At 40.6% G+C, this 27,177-nt stretch overlaps 1 protein-coding gene across 7 annotated transcripts; it reads right to left on the bottom strand.

The window, feature by feature from the left end:
* On the bottom strand, nt 1–27,101 carry mid1 (midline 1). Of its 7 annotated transcripts, none has more exons than XM_069702691.1 (11): nt 27,080–27,101; nt 12,370–13,091; nt 10,155–10,214; nt 6,197–6,292; nt 5,034–5,141; nt 3,408–3,556; nt 3,185–3,312; nt 2,435–2,578; nt 1,714–1,875; nt 1,404–1,611; nt 1–1,115 (listed from the first exon to the last, which is right to left on the bottom strand). In XM_069702691.1, the coding sequence occupies exons 2-11, from the start codon at nt 13,033–13,035 to the stop codon at nt 770–772; spliced, it is 2,067 nt and encodes a 688-aa protein (XP_069558792.1). In that variant the 5' UTR covers nt 13,036–13,091; nt 27,080–27,101; the 3' UTR covers nt 1–769. The 7 variants fall into 7 exon arrangements, with proteins under 7 accessions (XP_069558792.1, XP_069558789.1, XP_069558787.1 ...); XM_069702688.1 differs by lacking the exon at nt 27,080–27,101 and adding an exon at nt 22,778–22,838; XM_069702686.1 differs by lacking the exon at nt 27,080–27,101 and adding an exon at nt 20,358–20,597.
* Nucleotides 27,102–27,177: the final 76 nt, after the last annotated feature.

Here is a 27,177-nt window from a genome sequence, read left to right on the forward strand (position 1 = left end):
TAAAGTGAAGTCACTTTTATTAGATCTTGTCAAAAAAAATTAAATGTGAAAATTGCAATGAAAATCTGCTTTGAAATGGATACAAGGAGGAAATGAATCCTGAGATGCTAAACTGTGCTAAAGCATTTACAGATAATAAATACGTTTTACTCTGAATTGTTGAATGAACCGATTTCAAATTAAAATGTCTGAGTAAAAGTATTTTTTTTTATCTATTTACGTGCCTTTCATTTAAAACACAATGACAAGTAAACATTTGTATTATGGCAAAAGTGGCTTACAAATACATCTTACAGTGAAAACTTTGTTCAAAGTGCTACGACTTAAGAAAAATCATTCACAGACATTACATTTAAAATTGCCTCTATCAACGTTGCAGAAACGTTTAAAGAGTCCCCTCTTCACTTGCACTTAAGTGTTATAATCACCCTCAAAAGGACATGAATGGAAAAGTGTGTAATATGAACCTCAAAATAAAATACAAAAATCCCATTTGTAAAAAATAATACATTTGAAATTGTAAGCAAACCCTTAAAACCACGCAGCAGAGTAATGTACATAAATGTGCAAAGCAAGGTAATACATTTACAAGTGCCTGGAAAACAAGTCTTAAATTATTCTAATTCATTTCAACATAGGCTTGCTTAGGAATGTACTCCAAGGCCATTGTTCTGTTGTTGGACGTTGGAAGAATGCGGTCGTCACAGTTTAAGAGGTGCAGGCAGTCTGATCTTTTCTTAGATAGAATAAGAAAATCCAGCAGGTCTTGTCAGTTGTAGTCCGTCCCCTCTAAGTGATCGGGGATGGGCAGTCCACTGAGGATTGTTAAACATCTATTCCACACATTGAACACAGGGCACACGGGCTGAGCGAAGGAGATGTCAAACGTGTACAAGTGCTGAGAGCCGACAGCGTCGTAGAAAGACAGAGATCCAGAGTCGTAGTCCAACAACACCCCGAGACGCCTCAGGTGGGGTGACGGCTCGATGGGCAACTCCTTACTGTTGTGACGCACCACCCACGAGTTGTTGCAGCGCGACAGCACCCAGGAAGCTGAGTTTTTGCCAACCCACTCATGTTTTGGTGCAGACTTATAAGCAATGCCCACTGCAAACCTTTGTGACAAAAGAAAAGGGAAAAATGTTCATAAATACTGCTACATTTCTGGTATTGTACGTATGAAACAATATCCATGAGGAAATAAATTCAACTGAAAGACTTATAGGCACAGTGAGGTTTTAAGCTAAATAAGCCCACAATAGCGATGCATTAGAGTGTGTGCCAAATTTCATTGGACTCTATCCGGTAGTTCTTGAGATATATCAGTCGGGACTAAAGTGGTGGACCGTCCGACAGGAGTCAAGCCATTCAGCTACCATGGCTGAAAACATAAATGTCTTTACCATGTGCTTCCTCCTATCAGAGCCTCCCAGTAATGGCGGCCACTGTCGATGTAGACATTCCCTGTGACACCGTAGCTGCTGTGACTGGAGAAGCGGTCCTGACTGTGGCTCTTCTTGGACGACGTCTCGTCCCGCTCTACTGTCAGGTTGTCATGGGACACCCTCAGTTTCCGGTGAGCGGACTTTGCGTCCAGTTTGAATGGCTGACCTTTAATTAAGGCAGAGGCGCATGTTAGTTTGTGAGATGCATTCATTAAAATTCTCAAGGATAATTAATAACATGAGTAACTCTGGGCAGCTGTTGACGTACTGTTGGTCTTGAGTTTCCCTGGGTCACTGCTGCGGTTTCCAGCCTGGTTTATGGCCTTCACTATGAAGATATACTTGGTGCCACACTGGAGTCCATGCACAGTGTAGTGATTTTGCTTGATGTTTGGTACTATCATCCAGCTGTCAGCAGAGTTACACAAACCTGCAGCCCCGACACACAGAAAGTCACAAATTCACACCAAAGTATCCTAAAATGAATCTGAAGTTAGTTGGGAACAAAATAGTATAGCTGCTATTTCTGACTCATCAGTTATATCATATATATCAAACATAGTCTAATTATCACTTGTGCAAGAATGCTTGAGCACTGAGGCACATTAGAATAAATTGCTTGATAGAGCCCGTTGTGATTGTATTATGGCAATCAATTCCAAGTCTGCAGCTTGTTTCAACCCCGAGATCATATCAAGTTTATGATGTGCATCCATGATGTAAATCCAGTCTGACTGTTATATTTCCACCCCTTCCGAGACACTGCAGAAATTGCGGTGTACTTTGGTGACATCTAATTACCCATAAGAGCCAGGACCGAGCTCTCCTGTCCTGCTGTTACAACCCGATCTTATGTTTGAATATTTTAACATAGCCCCCAAACAATTTAAAGTCTCTCAGAAATACCTTTCAAATGCCTCCATCCTCTTTATGTTTTCCACCACAGACAATATTCTGTATTCCCATAAGAAAGCTAAATGTGGACTTACTGACAACATTAGATTGTCTGGTGTAGATGGCGTACTGAAGTTCATATGACACGACAACGAATTCATCATCTGATGTCCAGTGAACTGTGATTGTGTCATATGAAGCCGTGCATAGTTCTTCGCGGATTACTGGTGGATCCGGTGCTGCAAACGGAAAACAAAAGGCACATGTTGTCCAGAGAGTGGATTTAATTCGACCCTCAACAACATCAAAATAACAAACAGAAAAATATGTTGTCCAAATCGGTGGTGGATAAATACCATTCATTTGTGGGGTTTTTTATTCTGACAAGTGTAATTAATCTAGGTTGGAGTTCCTCCAGCTATTACATCCACAGCCCCCATGCAGAGTTAAAGTCACGCAGCACAACAGGAGCTTAGCATAAACAATCCAACCTGTTTCATTCAGCCGAAAATAAAACCACTGCTGCCTACATTGTGAGCTTTTTCATTTTCTGCCACTCGCTATAAGGCACATAGTTAAGATACAAACACCCTGCCTCTTTCCGTGCAGAAGCCTTTAAATGACAGAAATCCATAATTCAGTGAGATTTCAAGTGCATTTTTTTTTTAGAGGAACCTGACAAATCATACAAAAATAAATATTGAAGAATTGCAGTGTGCAGCTGAAAGATGCAGTTACAAACTAACTAAAGTCATCAGGCACAAGCAATCGATTAAAGTAATTCAGACAGGCTTCATGACAAACAATAAAATATTGAGTGCTTCAACATGTAAGACCTGACTCACCTGTGAGGTAATCTAAACTTTCTAGCATTTTCTTCTCCCTTGTGAAGTCCAAAGCAAACGTATCAAAGGTGTCATTCAGGTTCATTTCTGGTAGCAGGATCTGAGAGGATGCCGTTGCCATAGAAACTCTATGATAGAGAAGGAAATACAGTAAGAGATGCTGGCAGTTTTGTGCACTGTATCCATTATTTGTTATTAGGGTTAGCTTTCACTGTTCTTTCACCTGTCACAGACACTCTTAGCTGTCTGAAGGAAGCGAGGTTGGTCCGTCTCCTTGAGGGTTTGGTCGGCCTGAGTGATGAGAGAAGAGGACCTCTCGATGCACTGCTTGCAGCTCGCTATCTGCTGGGCTAGTTTCCTCAGCCTAACAGACTGGACAGGAAATAGGAAATGCAGCTAGATGAATGGTTTGGTAAATAACCAACCAAAATATGACCTGTGAGGTGTCATCCTGCCAGATGCTAGATTGGGTTTCACCTTGCCAATTACAAATTTCCTACTGGGGGATCAATCTGATTTACACTGCGAGCTACAACCGGTTTGCTGTTTTTGGATTAGAGGTGTATATATGAAACATCCCTCATGACACTGCCATAGTAACCGGGCCATCCCAACCCCCCCTCTTTGCCTCAAAGGCTTAATGGTTGAAAGCAACCCCACAACCTGACGTGAGGCATGGGGTGAGGAAGGAAAGAGCCGTTCCCCAGAGAGGACCATCACAGGAAACAGGGCTGATCTTACTCTGACGCTGAACACACAGTGCCACCACCTCTCTAAGGACATTTAACAGGGGAAAAGGAAGGGAAACGATTCAAGAAGCATTGCACTTTCACATTAAATGTATGTGAACACTGCGCCACAAGTACTCCAAAGCAGATTTCTAAAGCTGAGGACAAAATAAGCATTAACCTACAAGTTTGCTCAAACAAGTTTACAAAGCCATATAAAAGGAACAGTTTTATTCCACTTTCAAATCAAAAGTAAATGACGTTTCATAACCTTAACAGCATGTTTATTGTAACCATGATACTCCTCTATTTTACCCCAATCTCATTTTCCCTCTCTCCCTTATACCAAATTGTTTTTGTGACAAAATATAGCTAAACAAAGGTAAAAATATCTCTGCCAATTTACTCTGTGACGGTCCACATTCAGAGAATAAAGACAAATGACCCGTATGGTCAACTCAACTGCCAATTACAAAGGTATTTCACTTTATTTTTTAAGATTTTATTTTACTATTATTGCAGTACAGTGGCTTTAAAAACATCCTCAGTGGACAACCTGAATAAAAGCGACCTGTCTGCATGTGAGGTATGTTGTCAATAAACATGCTGAAATGTCTGATACAGTTAAGGAACCGACATCAGTACTGTCACCTGAAAGAAAATATCTGTCTAGAGTCGGCTAACATTAGCCACCCTTAGCTGCTGGTCATACCAGACCAACTACGGCTGTAAGGGCAAAACCACTGAGAGTAAAAAGTGGAGTGAATGTGGGTTTTATTTCCTTTGAATTAAAATTCAAAGTAAGAAGAAAAATATGTTTGATTCCTTTAAACGTTACATACACTCGCTTTAGGCAGTAACATTTTGAAGACATATGTTTTTTACCCAACAACAGTAATTTGTTACTGCTGCATCCTAACAAGAACAGCATGCATTTGTGTGTGTGTGTGTGTGTGTGTGTGTGTGTGTGTGTGTGTGTGTGTGTGTGTGTGTGTGTGTGTGTGTGTGTGTGTGTGTGTGTGTGTGTGTGTGTGTGTGTGAGGGGGCAAGGTTATCAACACAGACAAGGTGATAAACAAGCAAACAAAGGTTATCAAGATACAAAAGGCGATAAACAATACCTTCCCCTCCTTTATCTTGGTCGCTATGATTTGTCTTCGCTGCTGTATGATATTAATCAGCAGGTCACACTCTTCCAGCAGCTTGTTCTCTTGCCGTGTTGCATTTACCTAGAAACAGCACAAGTACAGATAAGAGGCAGTAGGTAATGTCTTTTTTTTTTTTTTTTTATTCATTTGCTTTGGACAAAATGTCCTGCTGCACTCATGAAGGTATGTGCTAGTTTAAAATCATTATAGCACACATTACTAACGGCACAATTTATTTTACGCAAACCCCATGTGACAGGAAACCAGATAAGAGAAAAGCATTCAGTTGTCCTCGTTCACAATTTCTCTTTTTACCCGTCACATGTGAGAATACGGGCAACGTATTGAATGACATTCAAATTTACCAAATTTCTTGCTGACTTTTTAAAACTCTGCATTACGCAACGTTAATTAAAAATGCACAGTGCAGTGAAATAAATCATATTAAACGATAGAGCCGGACCAGTTTATTGGTAAGAGGATTTTATTGTCCGATATTGGCCTATCATATGTTGGTACATGTGTTGTCGAATACGTATGAACACTTGTTTTACTGAACTTAATGCAAAAACAGATGCTTGGAGTACATTAAAAATCTTCTTTTTTTAAAATTAAATATCTAGTTATTTATAAATATTATATTCCCAGTAAAGTATATTGTTTTAGTGTAGTGATGTCATTTTGGACAACGAAGTTTATTTAAACTGTAAAATATCGTACCCCCATTACATATCTTTGTATCAAGTCCTTACCAAAGTTTTGCTGATAGATTTATGTTGTGCTGTATCTTTGGTACTGACAATGGCCACAAAAATCCAGTATTGTTGGGCTCTTTAATACAATATACCATAATCATCCTTCATTTTATTGTTGTTTTTATATTTTTTATAAATATTTATGTTAAATGTATATTAATATTTATCTGCTAACATTCTCTGAAAAGACTCAATATGCAAGCACGTTACAGAAATTATTGATCTATAGACTAATGAGCACTCAGTCTTGTTGACATGATAAAATGCCGCTCTCAGATACAGTAATTCATCATGGTGTTAATAATTTAATGAGTTGTTGCCCATGAAATGCCACGGCGGCTGAGAGGCGCCACCTGAAAAGAAACAGATAAACAACCTCACCTCCACATGTTGGCAGGTTTGGATAAGTTTGCCCATCAGACTTTCCAACTCACTGGTCCTCTTGATTAGACTGCTGAGGTTGGAATCCAACGCTTGCTGCAAAACGAAATTGAAAGGGAATATTTCATTACATACAGCTCCCGCCATCAAACTGTAAACAGCTGAATAAATCTTGGTGGAGAGTTAGGTGAATGGGAACATAAGGACCATTTTCTGGCCTGTGTATAATGAGCCGAAGGGGGGACACTCAAAGCTGACACTGGATAAGACTGACCACATTTGGGCTCTGATCAGTGCGAAGCCCCTCGGTTCTCCCTGCGTGCCAAAGATCCCATCATAGTGCCCACAGAGCTTAGCAGAGCATCTGCCAGTGATTTGGACAACTAAACCCGGGCCGTGTTAATCACTGACTCAGATCAAAGGCTTATGTTTCAAACTTAATCTCTTACTGTAATTGGGCAGCATGATGATTGTGTACAGTGATGGCACAAAATGTCCTCTGATATTATTTTATTCTTATACTTAATAAAACATTGTGCAATTATATTAGAGTGCTATTAATGATTTAAATGAGAACAGAATAACAGTCCCACCATACCAAAAATAAGATTGACAAAAAATTGACAGACGAGTGTTTTAACACAGACACCAAACGATGAAATGTAAATTAGTAGTACTTTGTGATGATTCAACGAAGTAAAAAGAAACCTGAAAAAAATGCCTGTTAAAGTCTTTTAATATACAATATATGAACGGATCTGTAATTTTCATAGTCAAAGAATTACTGCCTTTAAAGTGCACAGTACTGGGATATAAAATATTTGTTTTGAGATGGCAGTGAATTAGATTTAATTTACAGTTGTTCTGCATATTTTTTTTTTTAAAGTATAAACATTATAAACTATGGAAAACATTTCACAAGCACCAAAAATAAAAATCTGAGCAAGATTCCTTTGATTAAAAAGAAAAAAAACTGGAAATAGTCAAAGACGAGAGCAAACCGGTAAGAGGAGCCTGCAAAGATCTGAAGCGTGAAGCAAATAGCGGGAAGACCTCTTTCATGTTAGATGTTTCACATTGTGATTTCATAAGGCGGGTGCGTCACTGTGTGCTAAAATAGTAAAGGCTTTATTTCACTGCGCTCATGAATATGATTTATTCATATGGAAAAGAATGTGATGAAAGCCATTTCAGATGCAGTGCTTCAGGTACAGGTGAAGAGAGTTCATAATTTCAAAACTGCCGAATGAAATATAACACATTTATCAAAATGATGTAGAATATAGCCAAACGTATACGTTTTACAGACTCCAGTCTTTGATTATGACAGGTGTCACACCAGTGAAGCCCTAAAGAGCAAATGGAAAGCATGAGACACAAAGTGAGTTCATCTCTTCTAACATTGTGGTGCACTCACTTTCTCAATGTGCCTAAAAATATGGCTTCTCCTGAAACATTAATATTCTTCACATGTTTAGACAGCTCTCTCTAATGGAGGTCTCTTTCCTAAAACCATTTAAAGCCGATGAGAGGAAAGAATAGCCGCTTCCTTTTGTATGCGAATGCTTCTGGTTCCACACCTTTGCTTTGGCCGGCCCCTCTTCCTTCCTCTCGGGAGCCCTGACAGGTCACTGTCAGGACTTGGAGTTTTATCCTGTGTCAACATCAGACATTTTACACGTTGGCTGCCACTTCATCCTGTTACACAGCCGTGATTTGGACTTTGTTGGAGGGCAGTTTAAGCTCGAATTAAATCAGTCCTACTCAAGTGTACAAATATATATTTTACACTTAACTGCACTGCATTATAATCCCAGAACATATACTTTATAGGTATTCACATAATGTGTATACCTAAAGTGTTTGACTCGTGGGTTTCTCATCTGACTGTAACCTCCAATTTAAGTATGTAAAGACAAATCATGTAGATTTATACTGTGCGTTGGGTAGTGTTGTATAGTATGACCCTTTTTAAATGGAAGAAACTTTAATGTATCCCAGTAGGGACACTTGAAATGAACAGAGACATTCATTGACATTATTAAAAACACCTATACTTTCCCTACGGTGACAAGTTAAAAGGTCAGCTTTGAAAAAAGGCATTTAAAAGACATCCCAGTCATGGTGGGGATGAAGGCTGAGTCCAAACCCGTAACAAATCTAAACGGTTGAGATTACATTTGAATCAGAGATTGAACCCTAAAAAAACCATCATAGCGTGCGCTTCATGTTCCATGCGCCTCGATATATCTTTATAAATTCTTCACAATGTGCTGATAAATGTGCAATGTTAGCTGATTTTTTTTGTAACGCATTGAAACGCATTGAATGCAATGACGCATACGGCTTTCTACTAATCATGGTCAGGAAGCAGAAGTGTTTCTGACACTACAGCGGGCCTGTTAATTGATAGATTTTCATACTATGTGATCCAGCTGACTAAATGTAATATTTTTTGAAAAATGAACTGGCCTGCTGACTGAATAGGGTTAGAGGGTTTTTGTAGCTTTCACACATGATGCACAGTAAACCAGATGCCTTTAAATACTGACGTTTGAAAAAATTAAAACCTACAAAATACGTGTAAAAAAAAAAAAAAAGCTTATAAAAAGATCCAAACAAAGAATTATGTAATTACGTTTACAACTACATCTTCTTAAATTAGGGCTGAACAATATGGACAAAATAAAATATTAATTTTTGACCAAATACCTCAATATCGATATCGTGACAGTATTGTGGGGATGACGACTGGTTCTTCCACAAAATATTTACACAATGAGATTTGTTTTCAATAAATAATCATCAGTAATGTGGATATGATGACCAAGTGGTAAGTTCAGAAAATTACATTACCCCACTGTAATGCATCCGTTAAGACTTGTGCCATATCATAATATTATGATATCAAAAAGACTATATTTAGTCACATAAAAATACTGATATAATATTGATGTATTGCGCAACCCCGGATTTGGTGTATTCGATTTGAAATCAGTACAAACTTCAAAATGCCTACGAGTGACTGTTTTGTCTGTTTACGTACAATCTCTGCAACTGGCAAGCGAGCTGGTGTTTTTCCTTCATGCTTCAGGCTGCAACCTTAAATAGGATTGTACTGACATACAAATATTGGATGGATAATTACACATATAATGCCAAACCAGGATCATGTCACATATTGCTCCAATCTGGCTGAAGAACTAACACACAAACACCAACACACACTCAGGCTTTTACAGTGTCATACTATCCCTTTGTGGGGGAATTTCTGAGAAATGTGAGGCACTGTGGCTGTAAACATGTGCCTGAAAAAGACAGAAACTATCAACAAGCTCAGCTGCATGCCACCTGGGTCCTGTCCTGTTTGCCATGAGAAAAAAAAAATCTATTCTTTCTAAAATGGGAATTACCATTTCCTGTTTTACTTGAGCCTAATAACTGTACGTAATGTGAGGTCAACACGACACAAACACAGATGAATACATTAATTAATACAAGCCCTTGTAAAATGTCGCTGAGCAACTGAATACTGAATGTGAGTAATCAGTAAATATCATTCAACAGAGAAAACAGATCATAGCGAGTAACAATCTACAAGAAGATCAAATGGATTCTGTCCGTCTTAATTTACCCTAGAATCGAATGACTTTAATCATCTGGAGGATGTTATTCTTATTAAAGACAAGTAACAACGTTAGTGCACTGATTAACTACATATCAAATAATGAAAACAACAACAGACTCACAAAGCTAAATACACGAACTAATTCATGAAAAAACACAGGCTACATGTCTCATTACTCCGTGGTACAGAGCAGTTGTAGCTAACGCAGAATGCACTTCACTTTCATTTCACTGATTTCGTTCGATCACTTTAAAAGTGACATTCAGGTTGAGGCTGATCCTTACAATAAATCTGCCCTGAATGTGTAATTGAAGAAATGATGCAGATCACCTGGTCTGCCTCCTGGTGTGAACGATCACGCCCCACACAGAGAAAGCGGCCAGGAGATTTCTGCGCAACGACAGCATGATCAAACAAAGGAGAAGGGTTAAGGCTGGTCCTCTGACCTACGTTCCCAAAATGCTGCAAAAAGACTGTTTGCATCCCAATTCCACAGTGACCAAGCATTGAGAAAGAAAGGAGCGGGCACAAAAGGGTTATGAGTGATACTTGTGATACATAAAACCATCCTTTTGTGAGTCATGCATGAAGACTTTTGAGTGTTTGTGGGGGGAAAAAAGGAGGACACTCTTTTTTTTTTCATGCAGTCTATGCCATGCAGTTCTTTGAATAAACATGGGAATGAATTTAGGAGAACTTTTACTGAACTGAAAAGCTTTTTTCAGCTGAGTTTTAGACCATTTCCCCAAATTACAATGATAGATGTTTGAGGCTCTGAAAGAAATTGCTTTGCTGCCTTGTGTGTGGTTAAGGCAACAGCGTGGCACTTTTTTTTTTTTCCACATGAATAAACATTCAAGCCCTCGCAAAACGAGGTCATACAAATCTGATAAAGCCTATCCTTGTCAAACAAATCTCTATGTGTGTAAAAGTAAACAGAGTTTTAAAATTTAACGTCCGGTGAGACATTCTCGCCCCGGCCAGATGAATATAAACTCTGGGTGGAGTATGTGCACCTCAGGCTTCGCTGGCCAAGCTGGCTAACTCCCAGTTTAGTTCAAATGCTTATTTGAATAGGGAGAAAATAATTCAATCGTACAGCTTTTCCAGACTTTCCACATTATTGGACGAAATGGATCAAATTTTATAGTAAAGCAAGTCATTTCACAGGGATTGTGAAGTCTTTTTTTCATTTATCCATCATTTATCAAATTTATCCAACGTTTCACAGCCGTAACAGTAGCTTAGGGCTAGGCTACGTTGCCTACGGCTTTGCGAATTTTACCCAGAGATGCACCTGGACAGCTGCAGCTTCCTCAAACCCGCAATTTGAAAATACCTCAGTTGGTGGTCAGTCCCTTTCAGCTATGTAGCCGAGATGGCAATCATTGAGTGTGGAGAGAATCCAGCAATTCACACTCAGTTTGGGACCGTTTTTGGGTGCCATCCAGGTACTTGTATTGCATTGCATGTTTCCATACTTGTTAATGTGAGTGCACGTATGCACTTAAAATAGTTCATGTGACTACGTAAGTTTGCTATGTGGAACATACATGTCAAATCATGTGTCGACAGCTTTTTGTAAATACTCTCGCCGGCAGAAGAGAGAGAGAGAAAAGCGCCGCAGAGCAGATTTAACTCACTGTTTCACAATAAAGCTCCATAGCACAACTGCCTAGCTGTGGACCATAAAATGAGCCTGTGATGTTGCTAAAACTGTCACAGACACTTTGTGAGTTGGCAAAACACTGACGTGCAAAGTAAAAATTTCTAATGATAGAAACTCATTTAGTTTGCAGCGGAAAAGAAAGTGGAGCCTCCTTCATATGCTTCACAGCTAACCGCTTCCTCTCATGTCTTATTGATGTCAGCACATCCGCTGAAAGTGAGCAGTTCCACTTAACCTAAAACTGTGAAAGCCGTCAACAATAAAGAGCTTCCAACTCACACACTGACACGTTATTGTACAATCGAACTGAGTAAAGAAGTCATCTGGTAGAGTTAGTTCTCTCACACTGGCGGTAATTAAACTGTTTGTAAAATTCCACTGTAGATTTGCTTCATAATTTATTAACAAAAAACGCAGCTGCATCTCTCATTATAGCGTACTGCAGTATTCAATTATTTGTACTTGCAAAGAAAATTACATTGCATTTTTGAAAGTAGCTAATTATTCAGCAGTTTCTTTTAAAGCATCTGTTTAATATAAATTGCACAAATCGTAATCAATTAATGAGTTTCAATTTTCTGTGTCTCTATCAACACTTTTAATAATTTACAGATGAGCTAGGATTTATGACTCTGTGACTGTGCATATTTCATTACTAAAATAAAGCAACTTCTTTTTATCAAAAAATGGAAAGGCAACACATTTATTCTCTGCTTTTGCACCTGTCACACTGAGATACTATAAAAACTGAAAAGGGCTTTTTCACAAGTGCAGAAATTGTCTTTAAATTTTGTGGGGGTAACACTGGTGGGAATGCTGTTTTTCCGCTGCATCGCAAATCCCAAAGCATTCCTCCAACTACAAATCGTTTCTTACCTTGAGTTTGTCATATCGGTCGCCGAGGGCTGCCACTTGGTGGTCTCTGTGTCGGCCGACCAGCTTACACAATGCACAGATCAATTGTTCATCTGTCACACAGTACATGTTGACCTTCTCATCCTCATGCTCCAGACACATGAGGCCTCGCAGATGGGAGTCCAGCAAGGGCTCGATTAGACGGTGGCCCGTGAAAGGCTTCTTGTTGGGATGGGTAGCCTTCAGACACTCCTCGCAGTATGACACCTCGCAGGTGACGCAGGTCTTCACGGCGTCCTGCGGAGGGTCCTGCTCACAGAACTGACACTGCACGCGGTCACCGGGAGACGTCATGGCTCTGCTGTCGGGCCCGGCTCGCTCACGCCGAGTCTCGTTAGGAGAATTTGGTCCGCTTAAAGAAGCCTTTTGGTAACGGTCAATGATGTTCTGCAGGGTTACGTTGCGCTTGAGTCCCTCTAGGCCCCTCTGGTTAAGGGTGATGACATAGCGACACGTTGGGCACTGAAAGGCGCTGATTGACTGAATTGTCTCGCTGGGGGTGCAGTGGGAGACCAGGATTCGGTGGGCACAGTTGAAACAAAGACTGTGAGCGCAAGGCAACAGCAGCGGGTCCTCAAAAAGCTCCAGACAGATTGGACAGGTCAGCTCCGACTCCAGTGTTTCCATCTTCAGGCAAAACAAAGTAGAAGTCTCAGCGAAATCCAGGGAAGCTGATCAGCTATCTGCAGAGATGACACAGAGACAAATTACAGACGTATAATGGAAAAAATAATTTAAACTGTGGGAGGGCGTTAACAATAAGAGTTAATGAGTTGTTTATTGACTCAATTAAATTGAAATGTTTTTATTTTTCTGAGGTTAATTAATAAAGAAAGTCGAGCTCCATGTTGACAAAGCATACTAAACAAAAAAAATGCAATAACACTGACATCATACAAACTCTGCCCTGATTATCAACGACTTATGATAATAAAAACATGGCTGAATATGAAAGCATGAATACAAATGTAAATATTTGAAAGAGATATCTGATTATGCAGATTAAATATATTGCAAAAATAAAACAAGCAAGCAAGAGAATAATACTCAGCAAAAACAATTGCTTGCATATGATACATAAACTTATATAAAGATCTCTGTCTGGTCTGTTTGGCTGAACTTACAACTTCAAGGCTCATTTTAATTTGGCACAGGGAATGGTCTAGCCTGTCCGCATGTGTTCTTCTCTATACTGTAGCCCGTAGGCCAGCAGGCCAGCGAGGACTGACAACTCAGCCAAGCAGAAGTCTATTGGCCTGCTTGCTGATGGCTGGGGCTCCACACCATCACAGACACTAAGCCTTTGTTCCCGGCCAGTCAGACACCCCAGCTGCGAGTGGACACACTGTGCTCACAGCGTCTCTCTATGTGAACTCTCTACCTCCACTCATTATGTGTGAAGAAGGCAAAAGCTCATTATCAGGACAGTCGGGCACAAGTATCCTTTTGAAGTTGTGAGGATACAGCAATTACCTCTGAGCTACAGACCTGGGCTTGTTCATTCCACTCTATTCAAATTCTCACAGACATTAAGTTGTCTCACTGTACTGTACGAGACAAGAAGCAATTGTTGCACTTGTCTCCCGTGACTGGGATGCATCTGTGGGCCATTGTTCCTTTGCTATTTAAAAAAAAAAAAATCTATGGACAAAGCGAGAAATGCAGCTGTCTAGAAAGGATCAGAGACGACCTCTTCACCATCCAAACCCCTCAGTCTTCAATTAAACACGTAAAACATTCAGCCTATTGTTTTAAAGTTGGTATTATTTCACTAACGTATTAAAAATTTTCCAGATGCTCTTAATTTTATGTAATTAATTTCTCATTAAATTCAAACATGTTTGGGTGAATATTTTCGACATATCTAAGTGTCCCTCAGAGACATGAATCTCTTCAGGTTAACAAAACTGTGGCACACAAAACAAATTCACTACTTGTTCAGCATTTTATCCACTTTTCACTTTGAAACACACAGCAAAGCTAACAACATGCTGCCCTCGCAGGTCTCGTCAAGCAGGTTAAGTTCCTGATTCAACCAGGATGTCCTAAATACAAAATGAATACAGCGCTTTGTATAATGAACACAATGCAAAGATGCTAATCCTCTGATGTCATTGCCTGTGGTATAAACTTTCCTGAAGATACAAAAAGCTTGTAAAGTAACACTCTGGCAAAGAGCCTTTGAAAACTGTGTTACAGCCCCAAGTTCAGTACGCACTCCTGAAAGCTCTCCCATTCATACACAGTTTACTTTACCCACCGATGGATTTCGCCTCACTTTGCACTGCCGAGACATTTTTGCTGAAGGAAAACGTCTGACCTGAATCATGAAAATATGTTTACAACGACAAATAATCGACAGTCACAAACTCCGGCATGCTGTAGAGAAATGCATCCAAATGGCACAAGTCTTCACAGCGCTCAGTAATCCCGCAGCAGAGCTGTCATTAAGCAAGAGATTGAGCAAGAGGTAGCAAGCACAACAGGAAAAGTTGCCCGACAATTCCAGGAAAGCCAGCTCCACCTACAGCTGGAGCTCTGGCCAGCACTGGAAGAAGAGAGAGGGAGCTGACAACAGCGAGAGAGAGTGAGCTTGAAAGAGAGAGGGAGTCACAATCTGCAAATAAGCGGAGGCACAGGATCATGCAGAGCCCGAGTCCACGTCCTCACAGGCAGGTCAGTGTCCTCTCAGCCCTGCCCATTCAGTAATTCAAAGGATCAGTTTCAGGTTCCCTTGTGTGACTGTCCCTCTGCTTTGAGCAGCACAATACTGCCGATTGGAACTTTTCCTGGCAATCCCCACCAGGGATTCAAAGAGAGAGGCTTCACACACAAACACAGATGGGAGAGTGTCTGAGAGGCAGCAGGACTCATCTGTAACAAGAGAGAGAGGAACTCTGCATTTAACAAACAAGGCGATGTGGAATCAGTGAAACACATCCCAGTGTGTTATCTGTCCTCAAAGAGGTTTTAAGATACGGCACATTTCAAACATGCAGCTTTACAGATAAAGTAATACTGTAGAGTCCCTCAACAAACACTGAAAGACAGTAAACATCCGCCACAACACTCCAAATGAAGACAGCCACGACGTAACATCACGCACCACATCTAACTCTGTCCCTGCTGGCCATCATGTGGGAGTCACAGAGGTACCATCTGTTTACCATGTGCCTGTATTTCCAGACACACCCCTGCTGCGCCCCATTTCCAATTCTCCTGTCATTCAAAGGAGTCCCCATAATGACTATCCTCTCTGAGAGACAGTTACACACTGTAAATATTCAACACACGCTAAAGTTCAGACAAATCTGTGGGTACGAGCTACATTACTTGGGAGCTCCACATGGGAATGCGACTGGCACTCCCCTCCTTCCTTCCATACAGTCTCCAACTGGGAAGGAATTCAGCGTCACGAGACCAGTGAGAGAATCTATTTGAATAAATGACCGTGTAGGAAGAGCAGCAGGAAAAGATTGATGATGACAAAAAGGATCCAAAGTTGAATTTAAAAATATCATATTTTACACCCCTGTATTGATAAACAGTGTATTAATATGTTGTTGCTATATTCTTGTTCTCAGAAGATGAAGAAGGACTAAATATGATGACAGATCCATTTGGTTCTCACAGCTTCAACAGTGAAACAAGTTCAGAACTGTAACGCAGCATTTAAGACATGAAAATCACACAAGCATGGTTTATAATAACCAGATACAATCTGGTCTTGTATCACAAAATCAACATTAAATCAATGGATTACTTTATCAGACGTGTTTTGCAAATTATTTGAGGATAAATCTGTGTAAAGGCCCTCGTTTTGGAGCCAAACTTTCAAACATGAATTATCAGTTGGTGGTTGATACTCTACTTTGTACAGCAGAGGTGTAATTCAAAATTCTTAAGGCTATTAGCGGATAGACAGGTATGAGATATATGCACTTAGCTCTTTGTCAAATGATGAACTTGAGTACTGACCTAACATTTAGAGTTTTATTTGACTGGGAAGTGTCATTTAGAGATGAAACAATTACAATGCCTCAGATATGAAGACAATTTCCTGCTCTAGCACTTTCTAATCCTTTTGGTTATGGTCTTTTATCAGCCTTAATGATAGCTCTGAACCATGTATTCAGAGACTGAAAGAGTGTGATTGCTCTTTGTCTTCTTTCCTGGGGCTGACACCTAACATATTTATCTGTAATCCTGTCTTCACAGCGTAGCTGTGACCAATGTGTGGCCTGTTGCTGCTCCCTAAAGCAGCCAGCTCAGCAGCGGCCCACTCAGGCCTAATGTGATTTACAGCTGCTGCAGCACAACCCAGCTGATTACACTAACAAATCTACCTGATCTGCAGCAGCACACATTACTGAGATTAGCCTAATGGAGCCTGGCCCTGAACACCAGCCACTGATGCTGTTATTTAAATAATTACAGAGGGCAAGTTAATTACTAATCTAAACATTGCAACAACTGCATTTAAAAGGTATCTGTCAAACATGGCTGCACGGAAAATAATAACAGTGGCATAAGTTTTTGCTGCTGTAATGAAAGTATTGGCTTCAGCCTCCCTCCAGTGTGAAGAGGTGGTTGTATAATGAGATTCAGCTGAAATCTATAAAGTGCATAATGGTTTTAATAAGTTTTTAACAGACTAAGAAATGGAAACAGAGGTCTAGAGGTCAGCCAGACAAGTTCATATCCCCCCGTCTTTCACTTCTCTGCATGCTTACTGTCTGTTCTGTCTGCACAGGTCATCCTGGTCAGCATCAGAAGCTGCACCAAAATCTCATTTCCTCTCCGTGGCTTGGCAGGTGTCATCAGCGGGGAAAACGCTGTATCCTTTTCCACAACCACAGGAACTTTACAGAATGTCACTTTCCAAGCATGTGAGCTGCAGAACTGTGTTATTCACAAGTCCAGACAGAAGAAATGTCTCACGGAGCTGGGAACTATCGTTAAAAGTCCAAATGTTCGATCCTGTCTTTATTTATCCCTCGTCGCTCATGTGAGGATAAGCAATGTAACAGACGTCATACAAACAAGAGCGAGACCTTACTGTCGTGGAAAACACTCACGGAGCGCCATCGCGTGGCTGATTTGGAAACTGCCAGCAAGCAAGTTTATCTGTCTGAACTCAAAACGTGTCCTTTGTAACCATAAAACATGCCTCGTGATGACATTTTGCAATTCACAAAATAATAATAATTTAAAGAATTGTGCAAATTTATTTTTATCTGTTCACAAATTTTGTCTCCAGTCCCACCCACCTTGAATTAAAACCAATGCATCAGCTCTTTATTATGTTATAAAGGCCTCCACATGTGTTGCCATGGTGACAGCTTTATGTCTGTTTGTCACACCAGTGATCAAAGGCAATGCTACTCTGTTGGGAAGATGTCTAACATTCCTCCTCACAGGAACAAGATAAGTTACTAATTAACGGGGGCAACCACAGCCTCAACAGCTATATGTCCCAGTTTTGTTCTTCATTAGCTTCATGTAACAAGACTCCAATATGCTTTTATGCACGTGAGCCTGTCACAAACTGTGTCCAGATGTGCCGCCAGAGTGTATATGGATGTTGCAGGGGAGCATGTATCTTTTTATCTTATCAGTAGATGGTATTTTGCAGGTCATGAGGCCACCAGCTTAAGGATGAAAGGGTGGTTTTATGCTGCGGTAGATCTCCAAGTCCGAGAAAAGGTAGTAAAAAAAAAAAACTTTTACAATGAGCCAGAAAAATATGGCACTGAGAAAAGGTAAAGATCAGCCAACTAGCTGCACCTTCAGAAATAATGTTGCAAAGCTCACTGTAGTGATTGCTCCAACGAATGATATCATATTTTCTGGATAGAGTTCATGTAGAAGTATGTATTTAAGGAAATGCTCTAAAGCAAACACTAAAAAGCTGCTTTGACACTCGAAATCTACCTTGTCTACTCCCACTCTCTCTGCCACTTTTTAATTGCAAAATCCCCCTCGGCCTTCTCACTTAGTCATCCTATCTCTCAAGCATCATCCTCTGTTCAAAACCAGAAGGAGTGCACACAGCGAGGCCAAACAACTTTTAACAGTTTCCTGCCTGGAGTCTTGGAAACATCTGATGACTCATTGTTTCGGGAGTGAAATCACAGAGGAACAGTTGCGCACACAGAGTTAAGAATGACCCTGTGACTTACCTGCCACATGATTACAGCCGTAAACAAGCAGGAGCAGGAAGGAGCCACCTCTAAAGTCAGCCTGTGTTGATGTAGGCTGCAACCTCTGCAAAGCTGATCCACTGCCGTGGTCTGAACTTGAAGCAAAGTGACTCGTCTCTCTGTACTCCCTGTGAGTTTCTGACCCTCTAACCCTTTCCTCTAAGCCCACTGAAAAACAGTAGGAGGATCAAAACTCACCACCCCTTTCTGTCCTCTTGCTGAGAATTGTATCTATCCCATATAAGATGTAGTGGGCTGCAAATTGTTGCATTAGCCAATCGTCTGAGAGGGGCAGGACTTTGCGTCGGTTTGGTCTATCACTCAGGGCTATTAGAGCATGGCGTGCTGCCACAACTCTCGACAAAGCCTCGTTGTCATCCTCAAATAAACATCTTTCAAGTAGCTGAGCAGCACACCACAAAAACAACATTCAGTGCATTAATAACGCATTCCTTTTTTTAAATGTTTTTTTGTATAATTGGCAGGATTGCATTTTACAAATAATGTCAAACATATTCAGGCCACATTTGAACTAGTTGTCGTTTGCAAACTTGGTTGGAAATGTGTTTCACGCTCTAGGCAAGATTCAATACTGTCAAATGAAATAGGGCATAAACAAACACAGTTATCAATTCTGATTAGATTCTCCAGACAGGACAACAGCAATGATTTGTCTGTGGCCTACAGCCAATTGTACCACAGTTATATGGAGGGATATTGATAGATTATCAATTACTTTTGCCACACAACACTACTGACAAGTGACGTGCATGCCGGTCAAGAAAACTGCATTGTGCAGGGAATCAGCTTTCAGTCAGCTTTTATCAAACTCTACAGCAGCCTCATTTCTTAAAACAATCACACCCTTTTATTTTTTTATGTGGACACATTCACTGGCATGGAAGCACGCAGGAATGCATCGTGGTCGCGACAGCTGACTTAGATAGTGTTGAAAGTTGTTTCAGATTGTTGGCATCTGCTCGCCAGTCTAAAGCTGCATGGAAAATGCTCCCAACACAAACATGTGGCTGATAGGATTGGCATCTGAATAGTGAGGCTGATCACAGAAAGTTTGATCAGTTTCTTCACTCTGGAGTTGAGTTTAGTCTTAAACTATAAAGTATGAGCTGAATAGTTAGATGCCATTACCTGAGACGACCTTGTCAGCAATGTCAGTTTCATTTCTTTTTTGTGCAAATGTAAAGCAAATGTTTATGTTATGAGGTAAAACCACAGCACCAGAGGCATGGATTGATTTGGATTAACCGCCAAAGCCGCAGCCGGGAGTCCTTGTGCTTCAGTTTACCTTTCGTGGTTCAAAAAAGTAGGAAAAGATATGTGAGAGATAGTAAAACAACTTAGATTATAAGAACAGTTGAGAACAACTTGAACAGTAACGTAAACACATTATCATCTTGGAAAGTGCGGGAGAACCAACGCAAATCCAGCAGTTATGTCAGCACAATGTGCAGCTTGGAAACATACGCAGTGAAGCGTAACCGGCAGAAAAACAGACCAAAGCCACATCAGCATTGTTATTGGTTTACATTGTGGTCTCCCCTTTCCTGTAAATCCAAGGGAAAAAATCTGATACGTTTCAAACACAGACACAAAAATATGCAGAATACTGTGAAGCATGTTTAATTTAGCACCCTAAACTCTCTCAAAGCCAAAGTCAAAAGTCTAAAAGAGACTTTAAGGGGACTTTTAAAGTGTCTTCCACTGGAAATGCAGATCATGCCTTACCTCACAGTCTGTTACTCAAGACAGTCCACAGTCAGGGTGACAGATGAATACAAAAATAAAGCCCAAAAAGAGATTTTTCTGAAATCACCGGCTCTCCTCAGAAGCCCCCTTCAGCTCCTACTTTCTGTCTGGGTTCTGCTGCTTCATCTGTCTCACCGCTATCTCTGAAATTCTCCTCACACAGCCTCTTCCTCTCTAATCCTCTCTAAAGGAAGCTGAAACTGCTCCAAATGGTTCAACTAGGCGCCGACTTCTCAGGCTTTTCTCTCTTTGTATTATTTTGTTGGCTGGGATCATTAACTTAGTCCCATGAGAACATAAGGAGGTAAATACCCCCTCTCCCCCCTCCACCTCCCCTCCCCTCCTTCCTGTGGGAGGCTGTCAATCACATGTGATGATGAGGTGGTGAGGGGGGTGCTTTTAGCCACCAAGGAAGCACTCCTGATTGGTCACCAGGGATCAGAGGTGCCTTGCATGACAAATGGGAGCTTTGGATGGTATTGTAAAGATGCTCAAATGAAGTTACATTTATAATAGACTTTTAAAGAGCTCACTCATTTACATGACATTGCCAAGAATACAAAGCCATGGAAATGAGTGTGTAATCAAAGGTGACAGCAAATGTCTATTTTACACATCTGAATTCAAGAAAAAAATTTAATTTATGTGTTTTTGAATGTGACGGTCAACATGAATAATGACAGAATCTTCAAATGACTCTTTGGTACAGTCTGGACACTCAGCGGGGGGACCGTGAGGGAAGCATAAAGCTTCCGTTGCCATGGCAGTGTGGCAAAAGCAACGATGCATCTTGGCGCTTGAGCCAAATGCCACTCTAATCTTTTCACTGGCAAACCTTCAGCTCTCTCTTCACAGCTTGTTTGTTTTTCAGTCAAGCCCACTGCTGTCTGTCACTGTCCACTTCCTTCCAACATCAGCATGCCAATCTAAAGTCTGCTGCATTTTGTAAGGAGAGGAAATGTGTAAAGATGCTGTTAGCGGGACAACAATACCTAAGAGAGGTCACTCTCCCCCAGTGACCACGACTAAACTCTCACAACCAGGGAGAAACAACACATGAATTACACATGACTTCCTCTGTGACTCCCATGGTTGGCTCATTCAGCAGGAATTACCGACACAATGATTGATCTGTAAACAGCACAACACAAATCCATTTTCTATGTAAAACACAGACAACAAGGCTACATTAGGCTCAAATCACTCCTTAGATGAACAATACCACTTCAGTAATTTACAGCAAGGACATCAACAAGAAAGTCTCATTGCCCACGCCAAAGCCACATGGTGCAAAATACATATAGAGCCACAAATTACTTCACTACTAACTAATATTCATTTCAGTGCAGAATGGTTTGCTACTGCAGGGTCACGCCCCGTTCTGAACTGCAATAAACCTTGAGTGGAAAAAATGTCTGTTTCTGTTTTAATCATCCCATAAAAAGAGAACTCGTCTGGACTGTGGTTTTAGCAACTGTCCCCACCTCCCCCGCTGGAAACCCTGATCAAAACTGATCAAAATATTTATTTTTGTGTGTTTCTGTTACTTAGCAGCTTAATTTTCATGTCAAAACAAATATACTGTACAGTTTAAATCCAGATATCTGACATGTTATGATAGATCAACTTTGACCAAACAGAAAGTTACTGTTCTAGCAATACAAATGAACAAAATAGGTCTCCAAACAATGTGAAGTAATTCTGGTTTTTGTATGTATTTGTACAAGCGGCAAACAAGATCCTCATATTTTTGTTGTAATCCTAAAATTACTTCCAGAGAATATGTTGTATTACACTGTCCATATATTTCCTTATCAATAAATAACAGCACTGTCGGAATAATGACTCAAAACAAATGAATATTCATCCACACTAAATAAGGCCATTTGCTGCCGGAGGCAGTTCTCTTGGTGACAGTTGGCACATCAAGCTGTATTAATTGGAAAAAGACCTGAAAAGGGCCAGAAATGTCCTCCTGAAAGAACAGATAAGATGTTGGAACTAAATAGGCTGTGAAATCAAATGTTACATAAACTTTGATGGCTTGAGAAAGTAACAGGATTTCTCTAAAGGCATAAGAGCAAGCAGACGTTTGTAAACTGCATCATCATCATGTTATAAGCTTGGGATTCACCGTGGTGTTTGAGCTGTTTCCAAGTGCAAACTTGTTTCATGCTGAATAAAGAAACACTAAACTATGCATGTAATCTAAAGTAAACAAACATGTACCAAAAAAAAAAAAGAAAGTATAAGGTAACAGCTTTGGAGGGGATGGCCACATGACTGCTTGATCAGCATGAGAAAAAAACGGCAAAGGGTCAAAACAACCTCACAACAACCAGAAGCAAATCAGAACAGTTCTAATAGATTCAGCTGAATAAGCAGTACATTTTACTTACATGCTCTAGTCCACAGTGATCCTCTATAATGCAGGTGTAAGACGCAACCTCCAATGACAAGTCATCTCTCTATTTCAGTAGCACATGGAGGAGAGATTAAACAAAACACACAGAAGCATCCTGGCTAGTCTCTTTCCACACTCCCTCCCTCATTGCTGAAGCTCCCCACCCTTTACCCCATCCCCAGCCGTATGCTCATGCGAGCGTAAAACATGCCCGGGAAGCGTCACTTCCACTGGGCCATTTCATGGCTACTGTCTCCATTAATGCTTGGGGCCCATTGCCTCCTCCCCCCCTCCTGGGGTTGAGCTCTTGCCCCTGGCTCCCCACCCTCTCAATAATAAGACAAAGAGGTAACAAATGGAGAGACAAAGGGTGGTGCACAAACCTTGGGGACCACATTTTGATGAGTTTCTAACTACACAGCGAGGCCTCGAACAGATGGGATCAGTCTCCAGGGCTGTGCTGCATCGTTGCATTTGATACACAGATCTATACATCCTCACAATAAATGCTGTTCTCTTCTGCTCAATAAATGGCTCTCATCAGATCATAGCGCACATACAAATGAAACACAAAACAGAAGATCTTTACAGTGTTATGTTTGCCATTAAGACCACAGAAATTGCAGCAATTAAAGTCTGAATGTACATGCCTAATTGAGTTAGCACACACTTTGGCATCAAGATAGTCTTTTTGAGTGCAAACACTGATCTAAGCAGCAGTAATTATTTTCCTAACTAGGACAGTCCAAAAGAATCCTAATTTTGCCAGTAAACAATAAGATGAAAGCGTAGCCTGCCCCCATCATGGCAAAGGTTCAAGATTTTAATTGCTCTCATCCCCAAGGCAAGCTGCCCATAACTAAGCAACACACACACACAATCAATCCAAACATCAACCAAATGAAAGAACACATTAGTAGCAAGCCAATTAACACTCAGCAATTTATCTTTCAATTTCAACACAAGTGTTACTTATTGCAATTTAATATAGTATCTCAAAGACAATCTGCGCTTCCTCATTGTTAAAGCAAGTTGTACAGGGTAGAAACTGTAAGTATGAAAAGTACAAATCAGCCAATGTCCACATGCATTTGGTCTGCTTCATGTTTAGCTGGCAGAGCATATAGGACTTCTGCAGGCAGTGACCTGGAAATGACTCTTTGATTAGTCAGAGTTTGCTGCGGCTTCATTGGTGCTTTGTTAATGGTTTTGCCAAAAGCTGAATTATTTGTCACCCTCTTTAATGTTTTATTAAAACAAATAGGCTATGTGCTGTGAGCTTTAAAAGTGAGTCTGAATATAGTGTAAGATCATGTAAACAAGCACATTGTGAAAGTTGAGGGATTCCCTGTCAACACAAACCTTAAATAGACTCTGTTAATATTTAAGTTGTTATAGCCATATTGAGGATGTAATAAAGTTGTGTAGTCATTTACTATATGCTTTCACGGAATGAATAACATGTACGTGCAATATGAGAGACGCGACAAAAGATCAAAAGAAAAAATGAAGGTCATAAGGAAATATTCACATATCATCTACCAAGAAAACCAGTTACACTTTGTGGTCCAAATACTTCACAGTCTGGGGTTTTTCTAACGGGACTGAAAAAGTGTAGGAGTTTTGGAACAGTAAGGTCATATGTTATGTTTAGTCCACACCACAGCCCCGTAGCCTGAAAGTCTTGGCTTCCATTTTTTTCCTGAAAAAATAAAAAGTCTCCTTTTGAAAGGCTGCGGTGAACGCCTGCTACATTCTTTACTGGCTTGGAGAAGTCTGTAATTGCTTCCAGCTTCTGAGGGATCAACTGTAGAAAACTGGTGTCACATCTTTATCACAAATCTCCTGCCGACAACACTGAACTTATCTTATCAACAATGGCGCTAGTGAAGCTCTCAATCACTCTCCTGCCTGCTAACTCCCAACACAAAAAAACAGTCACGATTTACAAGCAGCAGCAATTAACAACTCCAGTCCAACACAGGCAGGTATAAAAATTTCACTTTCAACTCTCCAATGAAAAGCTTAAAGGCCTAGTTGTTCTTACATTCTCTGAAACAGAGACACCATTCGAACCTCCTACACCAAGATATGCTGGAGGAGGGCGGGACATCTGCTGTGGTGAGCTGTGTTGGCGTGTCCGAGGAGACTGTCAGGAGCCAAAGGCAGCAGCCCAGCTGTTGGGGATCTGGGTCAGCTGCATCTAGGGCTGAGGGATGTTTCCAAAACACTCTCCTGGTGTTAATACATTTTTGACAATTTGCTCTGTAGCACTATCGGTGATAACCGCCAATGCAGATGTTCTAACGGTTTGAAAGCGACTCAATCGGATCACTTTCCTGCTTTTACTGCTTTTTAGTGTGGCCCCTACAGATATCCTCACTCACACTCCATCTACATGCCAGTGACAGTGTCAGGATACATTCCTCAATCGTATCCTATGAAGCACATTCTCTGAAGATTAAAATGGACAAAACATTAGCAGAGGTATCACCGAGAAAATAATATATATTATATAATAATATTCTTCAGCTGCACCAGCTGCACACACACACACACAGACACACAAGCCCCTCCCCACCCCATTCCCATGTGCAGTTATTGGCTCTGACAATGAGTGTGACCCTGCATTAGCTGTTCCAACAGCCACACCCAAGAGATCACAGCTGTTGATAGAGCTGTCACTGCTGATCCAAGAGAGGCAGCTTTGTTTATGATTTGGAGTGAAGACGGCAGAAACGGAGCTATCAAATGAGCACAAATGGGATTTTAAGAGGTCTAAATCGGAAGGCATCCAAAGCATGCCGGGTGTTACGGTTTCACATGGGAGAGGACCCAAATGCACAACACTGAGGCAGGATGTGAAGCAACTAAAATTAATTTCACTTACAGAGAAAGGTTGACATTACAAATGGCAGGCAGGTGATCCCAAAACAGAAGGAGAAACAGAGTCCAAAGTCCAGGCAGCATCCAAAGGCTTTCAAGATATTCACAAAGAAACAGAACTCAAGGAAATCTAAGGCTTAAGGTACCTGACAAAAAAAATATGATCTGGCCGACTAGAAGTATTTGGTGGGCTTATTGTCAAAGAGTCTGCAGGTAAACATAGAAGGGAACAGGGAGCAGGTGAAGTGGGCGTGGCAGGCAGGAAATTGGGTCCAGAGAAAGAAAGACTGGGGACCTCTGGTGGGTGGAGGGCGTGATACAGGGAGTAGACTGAATAAGACTGAAAGATCAACACCATGACGCAGAGAAATAATCAACTATTCAGTCTGTCTTCTCTAGCCAGTTTATGTATAATGCAAAAACGAATAGGTGAATAGTATTCAATACTTCAGGTCCAAAAGACTAATAATTTTTTTTTTAAAAAGAAGAAGAATACTTTAGTGCAGTCTCTTAAAACTGAAGCAAAGGGAGAGTTTCAGAGCAATAGTAGATCCAGATGCTTGCATGAAAGAAAGTTCTGAAGACCCGAATGAATTTACCAGAGTTCCCTATCCACAGTTATTTGGCACAAATACACATTCTGCTCTTTCTTAGAATAACACGGCCCTGCTTTAGTTCCCATCAAAATAAAAGTGAGGATAGTGATGCCGCTCACTGGAAATTATAAGCTATCCTGTAAAAATACACAAAACTGAAAATCTTGGCCAGCCTCGAGTATGACAACAAAATTCTCCGTGCACAGGAAATGTTACATTTTTGCCGCTTCAGTAATTTGCCAGCAGTTGTTTTTTCTGAGGAAGCTGATATATCAGAACTGTATTCAGTTGTCAGCAGATGTGAGGCATGTGCAAACAAGAGTGAACTTCTTCAAGGCAACATATCTGGCTCCCTTTTAAATTAACTTTCTGACTGGTAAACAACCGACAGTCTTTTAATCCTTTACTCATTCGGTGCTGTGCTCCTTGATATGGAAACCAGTTTGTGCAATCCTGTGCATCCATGCATGTGTTCCATTTAGTGCTTCCCTGAGTGTTCATGACTACAGCGTGATGATTCTTCAGGTAGAATAAATTGGCATCCAGGTATCACACATGAGGTGCAGTGATTGGTAATACTACTGTAATAAAAAAAAAAAAAAAAAATCATAAATTCTTTTAAAGAAGATTTCCACTTTGCCAGAAACCAAATGCAGAAGGATTTAGGCCCTCGCAGTCATCTTTACTGACTCAGCACAGCTCTAGTGAGTCATCTCACTGCTCCATCTGAGATGATTATCATTGAAATGAAATGTAAGTCTTGGCATACACTCCCTAAACCCAATGCTACTAAATGGTTCTTCATCAGATCTTACCTGCTTCCCCATGGCTGCGGTTGTATGTGTCTTTCCCAGGTGAATAAATGAAAGGCTAGAACAGAGTATCACTGTTAGGCAGCTGGTACTTCCCCTAA

Source organism: Brachyistius frenatus, unplaced genomic scaffold (assembly GCF_029030835.1).
Source record: "Brachyistius frenatus isolate BFR_SWC_R1_liver_20210118 unplaced genomic scaffold, ASM2903083v1 Contig_42, whole genome shotgun sequence".
Classification (NCBI taxonomy): Eukaryota; Metazoa; Chordata; class Actinopteri; family Embiotocidae; genus Brachyistius; species Brachyistius frenatus.